Consider the following 17,697-nt stretch of genomic DNA (forward strand, 5'->3'; position numbering starts at 1 on the left):
GGCTCACTATTTTACAAGGGGTGAGGGATGACATGATGGCGGCTTTGGTGGTGTGAGTGAAGATTAGACTCATTTCCTACCACACTGTGGCATGCCACAGCCAGCTGGTAGTTCAGACCCCAACACATAATGTTTTTATCCAGTCTGCTTTTGAGCACAGGATCAGACTTGCCAAAGCACACAGCCCTGGGCCAATATCTGATCATCACTTACATCTATAACTCCACTTAATAGGTTTTGGGATTCCTAAAGCTCTGTTTACAAATGCCTTAACCCCAGATCAAGTTGCAATAAGCTAGAATGCAGTAGATGGGTGGATGGTTACTGGATTTAACTTAAAATTGTGCTTTATGTTCTTTTAATTTTTTTTACAAATGATCTAGGACTTTAAAATACCTTCTTAGACCATGAGGGCCAGCTTAGATGCAGAGTGATTACTAAATGATGATGGGTATTCTCTGCTCTTACTGGATCTAATTAAAGATGGCTTCAGGGCCACATTTGTCTGTTTGTACAAATCACTCCTAGTCCCAGAAACCTGGTGGCATTTGTCAGGGGATAGCAGTAATGTCAGTCTCTTACCCAGGCCACCTTGCCACTTATTGATATTCCCGAGTGGTAAAATTAAACTAACTTTTTTTTTCAGAAGTTCCCTTGAGGCAGACTAGCTGTGACTCTTGCTTCTTTATGGAAGCTTCCATAATTGCCATCAACTTGATAAGCAGCTGCTAGCTCTTCAGCCTAGGAACCTATAAATGGGCCTGTCTTTGACTGCCTAAGATCACCCACCATGTCAGAGCATGGATGGAATTCAGGTCACCTGCCTCCCAATCCACTGTCTCTTCCAGTGGGCTGATACCTGCCCCTATGCAGGGCTGGGAGCTCACTCAATGTACTTTGAGATCCTCCACTAGAAGATGCCATAGAAACAAGGACTGTTCAGATAGCCTTTTGTAGCTCCAGGTTTGAGTCAGAAGCTGGTCCTGGTTTCATCTTAAGTTCTAAGGCATTCTTAGGAATGAATGAACATACATTTCCTCCCCCCGCCTGTCCCAAATTAAAAAGAAAATTCAATGAATCAGATTAGTGCGGGCTGTATTTATGAAACTCATGGGGCTTTTGTTTTACACTGACAGAAATTATTGCTCATGAAGATGAAGAACCCTGAGCCTTCCCAGCATTGTTCAAGCTTCCCCACCCAGCCAACAGCCTTTAGTGCTAGCCTCCACCGTACCCAGCCAGAGGCATTCAATGGCTGATGATTATGCCAAATAGTTAGTCTTGTACACAAGAGGCAGCCAACAGCACTGACCAAAACCAGGAATAATGACTACTGAAGGGTGAGTAAAATCTGTCATAATCCATTGTAATAACTCCCCTTCCAGATTCTGCAGTAACCTTATTTTTTTTCCCCAGGCTACACTTACAGCAACAGAACAGCTGTAGCCATATTGAGTGGTGCGACCTGTCTAGATCTGGTAGTATTTTAAAACTTTTTGGTGGTAACCACAGGCTGGCACGACACCTACAAAACACTTGGCGATGGTTAGACAACTCACTGCTCTCATACTCTGCAAGCGCTTTGTGTAAGGGGCCATCTCTGTTGTGTGTATAGGGTCTAGCACAATGGGGAGTTGATCCCAGTATGGAGCCTATACCGTCTATTCTAAGTAAATTATCACATGGCTCAGTGGTAACCCCTGAAATGTGTGCAGAGATGACCTTTTGCATGTGAACTTAACCCTTGCTGTATGCATAGGGAAGGAGCTGCACCTGTTATAGGATGCTAGGGCTGGAGGGTCAAGGGCAATCAGAACTGCAGTTCTTGTTTATTAGACTTTGCCACATCCCCAGGAAGGCACTTAGGGCTAGGAAAAAAGGGTGTACGGCATTTAAATGGCAGAGGGAAAGCACGCAGGAGTTCAGTTTTTTTTCCTTTAGTGGGTCAGACCATCTGAGCGCCACTCCTTTATTTCACTCCCTGTTGTATGTACAGTTGGAACTGAGCCGCAGTGTGGGGGCTGCTTGGATTGTGGGGTGTTAGGTACAGTTCTTTATGGAACGACCATGCCTGCTGTGAAACTTGAGTCAGCGTTCAAATTTAGGCCAGGCTCGGGCTATTCTGACCTACACTCTGAAAATCAGGTCCCTTTAAGTTGTCATGGTGGGCCCCCAAGAACTGAGAGCCCCAAGATCACTAGCCCTTTCTGAAAATCTTAGCCACCACTTATACCAGCATTAAATGAGTTGACGTTTAAAGCTGGTGCATTAGCATCTTACTGTGTAACTTGTTATAGCCAACTGAGCCTACAATTGCACGAGAGATTTAAAGGTGCCTGACACCTGCAAACGTTTGTGCTAGATGAACCAACGGCATTAATCCCAAAATCGGAAGTTGAATTTCACTAGCTGTCCGAGCCCTTCAATCTGCCAGGGAAGGATGAGATTTCATCACTACTCAGTGACAATCCTGGCCTGTCTTTGAAAAGACTCTCAAACCCTGCCCCTTGAGAGCTTAGCCTGGGAAACTCTCTTTAAACAGATGTGACCTAGCAGTAATGATTGGCTGCTAAGGGTAAGTGCTGCATGGCGGACAAAGTTCAGTTCCTGGGTCCCAGCTCTTGAGAAGGGCAAGGGCAGCTTAGCCCCTGGAGCAAAGGAAGGTCCCCTCCTGTTACCCACACAGGCTAAGGCAGGGGTCAGCAACCTTTCAGAGGTGGTGTGCCGAGTCTTCATTTATTCACTCTAATGTAAGGTTTCGCCTGCCAGTAATACATCTTAACATTTTTAGAAGGTCTCTTTCTAGAAGTCTATAATATATAACTAAACTATTGTATGTAAAGTAAATAAGGTTTTTAAAATGTTTAAGAAGCTTCAGGGTGAGTGCCACTGAAAATCAGCTTGTGTGCTGCCTTAGGCACACATGCCATAGGTTGCCTACCCTGGGCTAAGGCCTTCCACTGACAGGCTCCATAAGTTCATTCAATCTTCCTTGGCTAGGACAACAGTGGTTACAACATGGGGCTCTGAGGATAAAGCAGAGGAAAATGGGGGGGTCTCTTCAGGGCTGTATAAAGGGTGAGCGGGATCTTAAGGAGCGAAAGGATGTGCTTTCTCCTGACAGTTCTGTTCGAGGGACTCAGGAAAGCTCCAGGCTTGATGGACAGCTCGGTCATTCAAAATTCCCTTTCTGCTTACTAGAGACAACAGAGGCTGCATGTAAATTATAACACTTTATTACAGAAAAGAAATCTTAAAACTGCAGGATCCTGTAAACACCATGAGTAACACTGAACCAAATATAAAACGTAAGAAACGAGTTGCTCTTGTACCTGAACGCTTGGTGACAGTCAATGTCACCATTTACTTAGTTTAAAACTGTTCCAGTGGAATTCACTTTAGAACATTCTAAATATTTAATTAGCTCCAAAACCGGATCTGGTAAACGACACAATTGTGGGTGAACAGAATGGTTTTATGTAAACCCTTTAATTAGCTGTATTCCATACTCCTAACACACTAGGACCGGATTGTATGAAGTGCTGAGGGCCCTCAACACCCACTGAATCTAAAAGGGTCTGACCTTATGAAAGGTGTTCAGGTGCCCAGGGCTCAGCCCCGATACTCCAATGCAGACAAGGGGATTTGAGGGCACTGTGTGTGTGTACAGAAATATGTAAACTCAAATTCCAGACCAGCTATTCACTATATCTAGTTTACTTAAAACTGAAGGTGGTGCAGAAATAGACAGACAACATACAACCCATAAGGCCAAACTGCAAGCCCTGGAATCTCACTGGTGAGTACTCCCTCCAACCTGAGGAAAGGGCTCTATCGGGCCTTCCAGGAAGCAGATTTTTTTTCACATGCCATGTAAAGTCTTCCAGTATTTAACAGAAATTAAAACTAACAACAGTAGAAAGTGATTGCATAAAATGTCTATTGACCTGCCAGCAAATGGTTAAGGACACTTTTCTGTCCTGCCCTAAAGAGTTAGGAGGAGCTTTTCAAAAGCACCTAAAGGGATTTAGGAGCACACAGCCTAGTGACTTTCAGTAGGCAGTTTTGAAAATCTCCTTCCCTTAGGCACTTGTAAGGAGAGGAAATCTGTTTGCTGTTCTTTTGAGGCCAAGAAAGCGCCACTGCAAATATGGGAACCTGGGCTCACAGATACAAATAGGAACTAGATACACATCAGCAAGTATTTGTCCCTTTTTAAATTAAAGCAGCGTTTGTAAATTCATAAGACAATTTATGCTTAATATTATCAAGATAAATATGGGGAGAAAAAAATACACAAATATACCTTTAGCAGCAAGAGAGTCTAGTTTACAATCTGCAAACAGAGGGAAAATATGCTTGGAAAAATGCTTTGCTTTTTGGGGGAGAAGAGAAAAGAAGCAATGCTAAAAGTGGATATGTATTTTAGGGGCTGATTTTAAGGAACTGGGCTCTGTTTTTGTAGGCAGGCAGATGTGTAAGTGGTATGAGTTTCAACCACAATTACCTGCAGGTGTAGTTATTTGGAGGGGGAGAACTGAACATTTGCACCTTTTAAAAAAAATTAGGACTTCAGACTGGACTGGCTGCAACCATGTTTGAACATGGTCATGGCTAGTATGTTCCTGTATCCAGTCTGAACTGGGCCTTTAGCGCACATGCCAAGTCAGGAGAAGCAGGAAATATTTTCTCTCAGCTGTAGATTTACTTCCTTACAAAGCTGTGCTTACTGTGTATATATAAAATGCTGCTAAAATTCGCCCCCCTCTATCTTTTGCCTGTTTGACAGAATAAAATTACCCAAATCAGTTGCAAACTGGAAGGAAGGAGTTTGCCTTGAAATCTGCCCAGCAGCCCAAATTCTGCAAGCGGATGTGCGTGGGGTGCCCCTATTGAAGCCAATGGGAATTTTGAACCAATAGCTGCAGCAATTATAAAAGAGGAAGACAAAACTACCTCCAGGTTCTGCCAAGGTAAATTCAGTTTGCATGGCTGTGCTGAGAGACTCTGGCTTAGCATGCATGTGCAGCAAGAAACGGTGATTCTTCAGCTATGGAGCCATCACTAAAGGAGCTTCACACATTTAACAGGCTAAGTCAGACCGCTTTATTTGGTAAATTATCATCTAGATTTGTTTTCATTCCACACCACTTTCTACTCTGGTTAAGCTCAACAGCACAACCTTGTCCTTAATAAAAAGAGGTGATTCTGACATGCACAGAACTGTAAAGGAGCACGGGCCTGTGACCAGCCGAATGCTCCTTGTTAAACCAGCTCCACCTTTCTAGAGTACAGCAGTATACATGCTGGATGCAAAGCCTACTGGTGGTGCAGACAGATTCCTTCACTCCTGGGATTTTACTGACACAACGGTGTCACATCTGCGCTTGGAGGGAAAAGTGGAATCTGTCTCGCGGTGCTGGTTGGTCCCTTTGTAACTGAGTGATTATCGTTAAAACAAAGGCAAACGCCTACAATACAATTCTCTCTTGATGCTAATATTCATGGAATTCCCCTTCTCACGCTGAACAATAATTTTTTTTAAAACACTTCTGTTCTTTCACAGGTTCAGGTAAAGCTCAACCACCACCAATCCATGTGGGCACAGGCACCTGGGGAAATCTCAAAGCCTCCGGCTGCGAAGAGCTTCCATCCCTTCCTTCTCGAGGAGACTGTGCTTGCAATTGCACTGTTAGATTTAGGGACCAGAGCTCATTATTAACATGCTTGAAATATTCCACTATAATAAGAGCGACTACAAGGATAAAACACCTTGCAAGAGAGCGTGTCCCATGTCCTGGGATGAAACGCTGCTGAGAAATTTCCCAACACAGGAAAGCCGCAGACCCCTTAGTCTGTACTAATCCGGAAGATTGTTAGGAGCCATTTGTGAGAATGGTGCATTTAATCTATCGAGTTCGTCTACCTGGGGTGGATGATGCATCAGAAGTTCCTGGTCTTCTGAAACATCCTCGCCTACTGCCACCAGGTTTGTTAGAGATTTGCTTCTAACACACTGGAAGTCGACGTGACGGCTCTTTCCTTCTTCCTTTTCCCAAGACATCTGGATGAACGGCCGTTGCACATAGTTGTATATAACTTCTGACCGGCCTCCGGGTCTCCTCTTGACCTTCTCTTTACATGTGGGATAACCTGAAGCACAATCAGCCCGTCAGTTTCAATCCACCCCTTGCATGCATCACAGCACTGCTCAAACAAAAGGAACCCTAAAGAACAAGTTATGGCCGGCAAGAATACTGGGTAGAGCTGGGACAACACCTCTAGCACTAGGTGGAAAAGTGCTCTCATTCCACATTTAGACCCTGTAAAAATGAACTAGGACTATAGTACAGAGCTTCAGATTCTGGCAGTAGTGGTGTTGGTGTCCAAACCAATTGTTCTCCCTTTTTATTTAAGGTTTCTGTTGTTGTTTAGCAAATAAAATTTACCTTCAATGCCAATTCGAATATTTTTCAGCCCACGCTCCTTTAAGACAGTTTTTGCAACATCACGGTTCTCGATGTACTTGAAGAATCTGTACAGCTTGGAACTGTAAAGAACTTGAGAAACAAAATGATTCATTAGTCACTACAAGACATGCATCTCCACCTAGCATTTGGCATAATTGGTATGGGCTGGGATATTTATCCTGTGATGCCTGTGGGCAGCGCTTCGCAGTCTGGGTGCTGGAAAAGTCAGCCTTGGTGTTTCAGAACTACTTTTAATACCTATCATCAGGCACCAGAAGAGCCCAAATTCCTTGGTGATGTGGGTGGGTAAAAATGGGTCTGGAAACAGCTAAGTGGTAAATTCATGTAACTTGCACCAATCTACCATTCAGTGGCTGGGTAAAACGAATACAACTCACTCTTTGGGGGGAAGGTGCAGAAGGAGTTTTTACAGGAAATGCAAATTAAGAAAAGGATGCAAGTTAGTGAGTGTGTGTGTGTGTGTGTTGTCTTATCTTTTCACTAGTTCTATCCTCTCATTGTTTGTTATATTCATTTTCCAAACCCAGTGAATATTGCATCTTCTCTAGTGAATCTGTCCCCAAGACTTTTCTGTAAGTAGCATCTTCTTGCATCAGGGTGCAGTGTGTCTCAAGCAAAAACAACAACCCATCGCATCTTCAAACATGGTTGGTTGGCAGCTGCTCTCTCCCTGTAACTATAGGGTGTTGGACATCACTGATCATTTGCCAGTTTTTAGTGTTGGTAAACGGAACAAATCTGGTCTGTCTGCTCTATCCAGGAAACTGCACATGGGAAATATGAATGTTTTGTGCCTTTGTTTGATTAAAATGTTATCTCAAGCAAGGACGATGCAACTTCCATTACTAAAGAGGGACTTTGTCCCCACGCTAGGGAAAATGGTCAGCTACACAATAGCTTCCTTTAAACTTGGATCCATTTACCTTATAATTACCCTTCCTTAGTATTGCTGACTAGAATGTTATTCTTATCAAGCAGATTATTTCTCTTTTCTACATTGCAACTCATCTGCTCTTTGTTCTCAAGTCATTATTCTAAACCTGAGACCACACTGCCGGCTCCCTTCTATCAGGCTATAATGTCACAGAAACAAGATTGTTTTCTGTAGGATTAAGTAGAAGAGGCCTGATCCTAGGAGGTGGGAAGGCCCTTAGCACCTACAAGGAGAAGACAAGCTAGTAAGAAAGGACACACTTATTCCCACACCAATATTTATGAGAGCAATCCTGCAGTCAAAGCTCCCATTAATATCAATATGAATCTTAAGTGAAGGAAGGATACATGATTGGGTCCACTGACAAAAGTAGAGGAAATAATATTATTTTCTATAAATGTTCTCTTTAAGGTTTGCTCCAATATGAAAGTCTCTGTTTGAAGCCAGAAATCTAATGGCAGAGCCAAACAACCAAGCTTCATTCGGTTATTCTGCTTTCCTACAGATACTGACAGCAAAAGGTTGGAATCAAGATCTGACATATGGCTTATACAGAAACGTGCTACCTGACCCTGTTGTCACTAAACACTTAGCCATGCTGATATTAATGGGACAATTGTGCTTTAAAATAAATATTTTTACAAGTTTTTGATGAAATCTCTCACTCTATGGTAAACTGTTCCCCCACTAATGAAATCTCAACAGAATAATTTGTTAAATCTGATGTGTTATATAACAATTTAATCAAAGTTATTTTATTGTGTTAAATCTGATATTGATGTGAATCAGGCATTCTGAAATAAACAGCTAGGGTCTGATCTTCCCAAGTGTTGACCAGACACACAACTCCAGTGGGAGATACAGGTGCTCAGGACCTCTGAAAATCAAGCCAATATCGTCTTTTCAATAGAAGGAAACGTCCTTGCCCAGGATCAAATAGAGCTTCTGAGAAAGCGGCCAGTGACTGGTTATCTGTCACCTCATTCAACAAATGGTTTTAAAAAACAATTCTCAGTTCTTACTTTGTGAGTATTCCTCTCCCATTGGAGGTGGATGGTCTTCGTCCCAGTCCACTGTGTCTTCATCTGTTAATACTACAATGTGGCATTCACGTTCTCCTTTCCTGGCACTGCCCACCATTATGGGCAGAATAAGCTCTTCCAGGTAGGTATCAAACTGCTTGTGAGCTCCATCATTAGAGAGTTCATGCAACAACGCACCTAAAAGGAGACAAATCAAGTACAAATAAGTAAGCATTACTGATCTGCCATGGTGTTTTATACCAAACTGAACTAGAACACACATTTCTGGGGATATGACTCCGTAAGATGGCTTTAAAACCACCACCACCACTTGCCTTTCTGTAGCACTCAATCTGATGATCTCAAAGCACTTTATAAACATTAATGAATAAAGCCTCATAACCTCCCAGTAAGGAAAGTGTTGTTCCCATTTTACAGATGGGAAACTGGGGGTAGAAAAAAAAAATCAAGGCCAAATGTTTCAAAAACAAGGCTCCTACTGTAAATTTATAATTAGGCCCCTAAATAAAGGTGGCCTGATCTTCAGAGGTGCTGAGCATGCACAGATCTCTAACGTCAATGGCAGCTGTGTTTACTCAGGCCACTTATTTATGTACCTGTAGATAGATTTAGGCACCCAAGCGTGGACTCAATGGCTTGTCCACACATAGTCACTAGGAGAGCCCATAAATCCCAATCCCTTTAACCACGGTACCATTTCACCATTTTATGTAACATACATCCCAACCCTATGCTTTATTGATAGTTATATCTACAACAAACGAGTACCCATCCCAAGGCCCTGGGAACATTTGACAACCCCCTTAAAAACATACATTCATACGAACAGTATCTCTAGTCCACTTTCCAGATCACAATGCTGGCAACAGCAAAAATAGAATACAAAGTTGATTTAAATTTTAGGGCCATTACAAGGAATGATTTTTTTTTAAAAAAGAGCCAAGACCCAATCAATATAGTAAAATCATAATAGAGAATGAATAATAGATTATCATGAATTCTTAGTGAATTTAAATGTATGCATTGTCACAGATCCACAGGATCAGTGGTAGGCACCCCAGGTTTCGAACAGTCTGTAGGATTAAGCCCTTCAGTGTGCCTGCCAGACCCCAAGGGGTCTCACTCTTCCTGCACAGGGTAGGTCATGCTATCTCAACCGCCGCCTTAGACTGAACCTCTAGGGCACCAGCACTCCTGTTTCACAGCAAGTCCAGCAGAGACAGATGCCTGGCAGAGACTTGTATGCTCTTCAGGGATTAATGCACCTCACCAAGCATTTGCAGTGACACCCAACAGTCGGGTTTGGAACACAGCACAGGAAGTCTTTAGGTTACCACAAAGACCTGAAGGTTAAAGCATTGCCCATTCTGGTTAGCCCAGAGCTCAGCCAAGCTGTAGTGAACTCCATTATTCAAGCTCTGAGACTCTCTGAGGCCTGGTCTACACTAAATGTTAGGTTGACCCAGCTACATCAGTGAGGGGTGTGAAAAATCCACCCCCCTGAGCAGCACAATTAAGCTGACCTAACACCCAGTGTAGACAACGCTAGGTCGACAGCAGGATTCGTCCGTTGACCTAACTACCGCCTCCTGGGAAGGTGGCTTACCAACGCCAACAGGAAAACCCGGCCCCTCGGCGTAGGTAGAGTCTACACTAAAGTGCTGCTGTAGACAAGCCCTTAGTTCGACCTCCTTTGTGACGTCTCAGGTGAGAGCCCAGACCCCTTCCAGCAGCCCACTCTTATCCCCACCTCACATCTTCCCAGTCCTTTGTTCCCAAGCTGAGGAAGTTTGCCCTGTTTCCCTGCTGGGAGGTAGGGAAATCCACCTGCCTCTGAGCCCTTGGTTACGAGAGTCATGGCTACGTATGCTGGCAAAATTTAGGTTGCTCAAGGTTTATAGAGCTCTCTCCTGTCGGCTTACAGCGGCTACACGAGCGATCTTACAGCGGCACAGCCGTGCTGCTGTAAACTCGCTTGTGTAGACGTGGCCTAGGGGTCAATGTCCTGGTGATTGGATTTGCTATTGTCTTCTCAGATTTACCATAGATATGGGGTCAGCGTCAGCCAGTCCTTTCAATGACTCATTCAGGCTCAGACAGCTAGGCTTCATTCATACAGATGTCTCAGCGTGCTCTGAGAGCGAACAGTCCTCCTCTCACTAATGATGCAATGCATAAGGGAAACTGAGGCCCACACCCGGGTCACAAAAATATTGCCTCATCACAGCATCATTTCCAGCAATAGCCCTCCAGTATTTACATTCTTGCAATTATTTGCAATCCCACACAAAGTGAAGAGCAAGAACTTGGATCTTGCAAGATGCGGAGCACTCTGGCCCTAGTCCAACAAAGCTCTTAAGCACATGCTTAGTTTTTAGCACATGAGTAGTGCCACCGGAGTCAATGGGACAAAAGTGCTTAAAGTAAATCACACGATTAAATGCTTTGCTGGATTGGGGCCGAAGTGCTCAGCACCTTGTAGGATCAAGCCCTAACTTCTAGCTAATTTTCTCTCCCCTGTACTTACTTAGGTCTTGACATTTGATTGTGTTGAAATCAAAGTTGATACAGAGGTAATCGCACGTATCTCTGAGATCAGGGATAGAAATTCCATCGGGGCAGTTAATGATTCCAGTTTTGTAATAATCCTGTAAATAAATTGTTAAGGAGGAAGATGATGTTTCTTTTTTAAAAAAAATCTCAGGCTAACCTGAAATATTGTTGTTAATTAACTTATCATTCTGCTGGCAGACAGTCACGGACAACTGTGTTAGCTAGCAAAAAAAAAAAAAAAAGAAAAAAGAAAAGAAAGCAGCTTTGCTGTGTAACAGAGGAATTATTCATGCAATTAATAATGGGGTGACTGAGGGCAGAGCTCAGAAACTGAAATGGTATAAAGGGAGGGAAAAGAAGTGGCAACACAAGTTCCGAGATGGCAGATTGAGCCACGTAAGAAAGAAAAGATTAAGATTTATAATCCGAATGTAAAATAGTTCGGGAACGTAAATTTGAAAGGGCATGCGGCTGCTTTGAAGGAAGCACAGCTTTGCAAACATGATGAACAACAGTTTTCATAGCTAAAAATGTGCCCTCACCAGCACTGTGTGAAATACAGTGGAGCTAATTCCTTCTGCAATTTCATATTCTCCCTTTTCATTTGGCCGAGTGAAATTATATTCTCTACCTGCTCCAAACATTCTGAAAGATAAAAACACATATACAAATATATTTAATACATTCATAATGTGGACCAGATGGTGCACTGGCATTAAAAACAATCCAAAACACTTCTATTATAGCTGGAGGCCCAAATTCAATGCTTTATTTTATTGCGACTTTAAGAGATTTGATCTCAAACAGGCCCTGCTGTAGCAGAGTTCTGTGTCCATAACTGAACCATTCCACTGTATGGAAGAAGTAGCAGTCTCTGTTCTGTGAAAGCCGGCATTCAACCTTGGGTCAGATAAATGCTTCTTGGCTACCAATGCCCTCCCACTGAGGTCCAGCTTGAGATGGAAAAAGGATGGTGAAGTGGCAATGAGTATATATACTTGGCTAGTAGTAAGTAATCAAGATAGTGAGTTTACGATCAGGTCACTTATCTGCATAATAAAATATGTTATACGGGTTTGGAAGGGATCTCCAGGAGGCTCCTGGGACAGTTGGGGGACTAAGCCCCTGAATTACTCACGGCAGGACTGGGGAGGAGTGAAAGACATGACAAATAGCAGAAAGGCAGAGGCTGAAGTGAGCCAGTGGAGTGTTTCCTACTGCAATACTCACTGCTGATTCAGTACTGACTCAGAGGCGGGAGCACTACCTACTGAATCATCAATTTCCCTCTTGCTGGCTCTAATCTAGAAGGTCTCCCAGCCAAGTGCTGAACCAGTCTGATCCCGCTTAGCTTATGAGAGCTGAGATCTCACGTTCTAGTCGCTTTTGGAAAGCGTTTGTCCCATTTTAAACATCTTTAAAGTTATTGAAATCACCTACCTTCCCAGCATGGTGTCAGGATGAGCAGTGAAAATCTGCGGATTCACCACAAATCGAGTGCCATCTACAACAAGAGTCACTTTCTCTGGGGCCTGGGAGGATTGTGAACTACTGGTGGAGCCCATAGCGCTGCTTCCATTTCGTTCTTGAGCAATAAAATGGTCTAGATGTCTTTTACTCCCAGCTTTGGGATTAGTGCCAGTTGTATCTTCAGGGGTGGGTAGCATGTTACTGAATTGGGGAGTTGCTGGGCGAGAAGTGTATCTGAATTCCGTATCTAAACCCAACACAAACAAATATTGTGAGAATGAAACACTATTTGCTGGATAAGCACAGTTAATATTAAAACCCAACAATTAAATAGAAAAGCTTTGGGTCATGCAAGAAGGAAGAGCTGCTGACTGACATCAACACTTGGAGTTGAAAAGGGATGTCAATATATGGAATAGCATTTTGCAGGACATTATATTATGTCACACCATACTACATCTTCATGCTACAGAGGGCCTGACGTCTGATCTAGATTCAGATGCAAACTTCCCTACAGTTCTAGGGAACTCCGCTTAACGTGGATCTTTAAGTGGATAAAATGGGAGCCTGAAGATTAAAATGAGGCTGAGAGAAAATACACTGATACCTGTCTTAAGCAACCGCTCAAAGGACTGAAAATGGAGCAGAATCATACTCTTATTTCTGAGCAGCCTCTTGTGCTGGTTTCATTTAATTACCTTCTCCTGTGGTATGTGTGGTAAAGGTCTAGCGAACTAAACAAGGCCAGCTGTTGTGAACTCTGCAATTACAGGGGCCCTCTCAATGGATGTGGGGTTTAAACTGGATATAAATGTTATAATTTTGTGGCGTGTAAAAGGGCTGTCGTACCATTGCTTCCAAGTAATCCTCCATGACCCTGGCCCAGCCCTGCAAGGGCAGGTTTGAAACGAGAGTGGCTTCTATAAGAATGGTATAGAATAAGTCTGGTTTTAATTGAGAGCTGCTTCTAAGCTGAGATATTAAATACATATATGTTATTTCCTTTCGGAGACACAGCCGTCATTTAATAAGGGTTTTACTGAAGCAATAAATCATTATTATTTATTGATTGGGGGATAGCTCAGTGGTTTGAGCATTGGCCTGCTAAACCCAGGGTTGTGAGTTCAATCCTTGAGGGGGGCCACTGAGGGATCTGGGGCAAAATCAGTACTTGGTCCTGCTAGTGAAGGCAGGGGGCTGGACTCGATGACCTTTCAAGGTCCCTTCCAGTTCTCGGAGATAGGATATCTCCATTAATTTAATTTAATTAGAGCTCAGACATTTGGGTATAAATATATAGGGCCTGTCATGTACCATTAGTAACAAATATTTGGGGTACAAACATAAAGAATGGGCCTGATTTTGTGAGATGCCGAGTGCCCTCCATTCCCACTGAAGTCAAGTTTGCCGATGAGGACACAACATCTCACTGGATCGTGTCCATTACTTGATAAATATTAACTGAGAAACAGCTTTTAATATGAATTATATATATAGTGGGCAAGTACATATGACCAAGAATAGGCTGATAAAGACTGGGGCCTGCTTCAGTGGAGTCCAGTGGATTCCCTCCCAGCCGCTTGGGAAAGAGACATGATCATCTTTCCAAGACAACACTATCCCAGACCTCATCGCGAACCTGCATCTTTCATACTGACATGATTAACACAGATTTTGCAAGTGCAAATAACTAAGTAAGGGCACATGTATGTGCACGTTCAATTCTGTGCACTCACAAGTGCAGGCCATTTCGAGGCCCAGCTGAAAATGTGTCCTTCAGTATCCTGAATTGCCTTCTGGATCCTGAGAAACATTTCCCCAGGAATCAAAGGGCCTTAGTTACATGTTGTTACAAAATAGATGTGTCCATCATCCTTACCATCATTCCTGGGCACTGCAGAAATGCTAGGGGTTTGGCTGCCTAGGGCCAGGCTATCTTCTTCTGGATCATGGACTGGAGGAGTTATATTTTCTGCAGGGTGATTGGACTCTTGATTTCTTGACTGGTCAGTCCCACTGGCACAGTTAATATTCATGCTGGGCCTCTGTAACGCAAACTGACTGTCGATCCTTAGAGAGGTCCTATAAGAGAGGATCACAGGCTAGTAGGGTTGGAAGAGACCTCACAGGTCATTGAGTTCAACTCCCTCTACCTAGGGCTGGATCCAAAGCCCATTCAAGTCAATGGGTGTCTTTCCACTGACTTCAGACCTACTCTAATCCGTGGAGAGTTTTAGCTAATCTCATTTTGAATGGCTCACTGACGTCTCAGTGACTTTCCCTGGCAGATGTTCTGTTGTAGAACTACACTTACCACCAGGAAGCTTGTCCTACATCTAAACAAAACTTGCCATTTTTAGATGAACCTTTTTGACCCTCAGTAAGGGTCCCAACTCCCCCCCACACCTGCTCCCTCTCACCTCCGCAGTCCTTTCGTATCCCATCCCTGCCAAGCACCAGAAGGTAGAGAGCTTTCTGCTTCCTGCGCACCTGACCGCAGCCGCCAGGGACAACAATGGGGTTCCAAGGAGAGAAAAGGGAGGACCATTGGGGATTCATTGATGGCAAGTCTCAAACAAACCCTCCGTCCTAGCAGCCACAAACCCTCCCTCCTCTGAGCACAGTGTCCCCTAGAGGTTCCTTCAGTAGCTACTCTCTGAAGACTTAGTGCCATTACATTTTTGTTCAGTGTTGAATAGGGTCTCTCCCCCCCCTTCACACAATTTCCTCTCAATATTTGTGTAGCGCCATCTTATCCCTGTTTTCCCCTGGTACCTTCTTGCACATGAGGTCTTCCAACCCTCATATGCAATACCTAAACCTGTCGCTTCTTCATCTAAAACATTTTAATAATCCAGCCTTTCCTCTCCATCCTTCCTACTAAACCCCTGCCTCATGGTCACAGGGCTAGGTGTGTCTCGGTGCTCTCTCTGGTCTCTGAGTGCACCCGTCGGGTACCAGCCTCGTGCCATTCCTCTCCTGGGATGGAGTCATGCAATTCTCCCACTCTTACACAGGGTACTGTGGCCCAGGCTATCAACCATGCTAAGCCAGCAGGTCCAACTGGGTTTGATACCTGAAGTTCTTCCCTTTGGGAGTCTGTGACCAGTGATAAATAGTAGTCAGTGAGCCCTTTAACCAACGTATTGTTTAATCTTAATTATACGAACAAAGCATAACACAAGAAAAGAATAGTTTTTTAAAACAATAAATGGTCTATATGCATCTATCTCATCCATAGGATTACCATCCCCCCGAAGAGAACCTAAATGGCCTAACTTCCTCAGACAGCCCCCGCAGTGTATCAGTCTGTCCCCCAAAGAGCCCTCAAACAACTGACTGACTGCTGGCCAGAGTCCTTTTAACTGTTTATAGTCTTTTTAATCTGTTGGTTCCCAGCACTGGCAAAACAAGCTTTGTAACCTGGCTGGAGCCCAGAAGGTATGATCTTCACAGTTAGTAGCTCAGGCACGGTCTCCTAACCCCTCGGAAGTGTTTGCCAGGAGATATCTTATCTCAAACCACTGTGTTGCCTTCCTATTGGTTTCCCAACCCTGTTCATTTAACCCAGTGCTGCTGCATATTAAACCTCCCAATATTTAACCCAATACAATTGTACAGTAACTAACCCCAAAAACCGTATCGCAGTGTTCCTGCGTTATTGCCGAGCTGTCCCACATTTGCCAAACCCTGGTCCAGGCCTTCATCGGCTCTTGCTTTAACTAATGCGACTCCCCTCCCGTGTACACTAAAAGCCACCCTCTTCCACTTTTACCATTCTGATCCCATCGCCCCTACTCCTTGTATCTATCTAATCACTGGTTTCTTCTCATTCCATATCAGGTTCACTTTGTTTGTCATTATCTTTAAAGCTCTACCCATATATCTGTGCTCATTTCACCCAATCCTGCTGTATCCTCTCTCCCAACTGCTCCCCTTTGCCTCTTTCTCCCATTCTCATTTTGACACTTTCTTTCATGCTATGCCTGATACAAGACAACTTTCCCCTCTCTTTGCTTTGGGAGCCCTCCCTTTGATCCTTCAAATCCACCTTATTTTTTAAAAAACATTCCTACACTAAAAACAACGAGGAGTCCTTGTGGCACCTAGAGACTAACAAATTTATTTGGGCATAAGCTTTCGTGGGCTAGAACCCACTTCATCAGATGTATGAAGTAAAAAATAAAGGAAAGACTCCAACATGAAGCTGCAGAACTGGAGTTAATTTGCAAACTAGATACCATCAGATTAGGCCTGAATAAAGACTGGGAGTGGTTGGGTCATTATAAAACCTAAACTTAATTTCCCCAATACTAATGTCTCCCTACTGTTACTCACACCTTCTTGTCAACTGTCTGAAATGGGCCACTCTCTTACCACTTCAAAAGTTATTTTTCCTCCTTTGGTATCCTGCTGTTAATTGATTTATCTCGTTAGACTGACCTCATACTTGGTAAAACACCCCCATCCTTTCATGTATTTATATCTGCTCCTGTATTTTTTACTTCATACATCCGATGAAGTGGGTTCTAGCCCACAAAAGCTTATGCCCAAATAAATTTGTTAGTCTCTAAGGTGCCACAAGGACTCCTTGTTGTTTTTGCTGATACAGACTAACACGGCTACCACTGAAACCTTTCCTACCCTAATTTCACTAATGAGGTGTCTACCACTTCCTGAGCTTCAACCATGATTTAGTTGTATTGCCTTTGTCTCAGAGTCTAATGTTTTCAAGTGTGTTCTGTAAAACAGGATATAACATGTACCAAGCTACAGAATTAGTGAATAAAATATATTAGATAATGAAACAATGAGCTACTAATAAATAATAGCGAGGGAGCTTTTCAGTCATAATGCACCAAGAGGGATGGTCTTAATGAGCAGTACAACGGAGCTGAAATAAGGGTTTTAGGGCTGTCATTAGTGCAGCTCAGTGGAAGTGTTTCAGTCCTAATTAGAAATTAACAAAAGCGGCAACTAATTATTTTTTCTACATGTGAACACTAATTGAGCAACATATTTATTTCTGCATATTTTTAGAAAAGACGCTGCTTGTGCTTCATGTAACATTCATGAGAAAAAATAGCTCTTTGGCAACCACAGCACCTTCTTCTGAATAGCAATTCTATTTTAGAGAAGTACGACTGGCTCCAATGGATGCACAGCAACACGAGAGACCTAGTAAGGACGTTTTAGTTTGAGGAAA

At 43.3% G+C, this 17,697-nt stretch overlaps 1 protein-coding gene across 6 annotated transcripts in view; it reads right to left on the reverse strand.

The window, feature by feature from the left end:
* Positions 1-3,220: 3,220 nt before the first annotated feature.
* The window catches only part of KCTD20 (potassium channel tetramerization domain containing 20), a 44,371-nt gene continuing 29,894 nt past the window's right edge, over positions 3,221-17,697 (reverse strand). For 3 of the 6 annotated variants that reach the window (XM_054027018.1, XM_054027024.1, XM_054027025.1), the window contains 7 exons: positions 14,912-14,981; positions 12,462-12,738; positions 11,564-11,666; positions 10,996-11,116; positions 8,448-8,645; positions 6,450-6,560; positions 3,221-6,153 (listed from right to left, as the gene is read on the reverse strand). In XM_054027018.1, the coding sequence (XP_053882993.1) occupies positions 5,861-6,153; positions 6,450-6,560; positions 8,448-8,645; positions 10,996-11,116; positions 11,564-11,666; positions 12,462-12,738; positions 14,912-14,981 (1,173 nt within the window). In that variant the 3' untranslated portion in view covers positions 3,221-5,860. Of the gene's footprint in view, positions 6,154-6,449; positions 6,561-8,447; positions 8,646-10,995; positions 11,117-11,563; positions 11,667-12,461; positions 12,739-14,370; positions 14,574-14,911; positions 14,982-17,697 lie in introns of those variants that run through there. The other 3 variants (XM_054027020.1, XM_054027019.1, XM_054027023.1) reach the window with 3 other exon arrangements.

The sequence above is a fragment of the Malaclemys terrapin genome, chromosome 4, assembly GCF_027887155.1.
Source record: "Malaclemys terrapin pileata isolate rMalTer1 chromosome 4, rMalTer1.hap1, whole genome shotgun sequence".
NCBI classification, from domain to species: domain Eukaryota; kingdom Metazoa; phylum Chordata; order Testudines; family Emydidae; genus Malaclemys; species Malaclemys terrapin.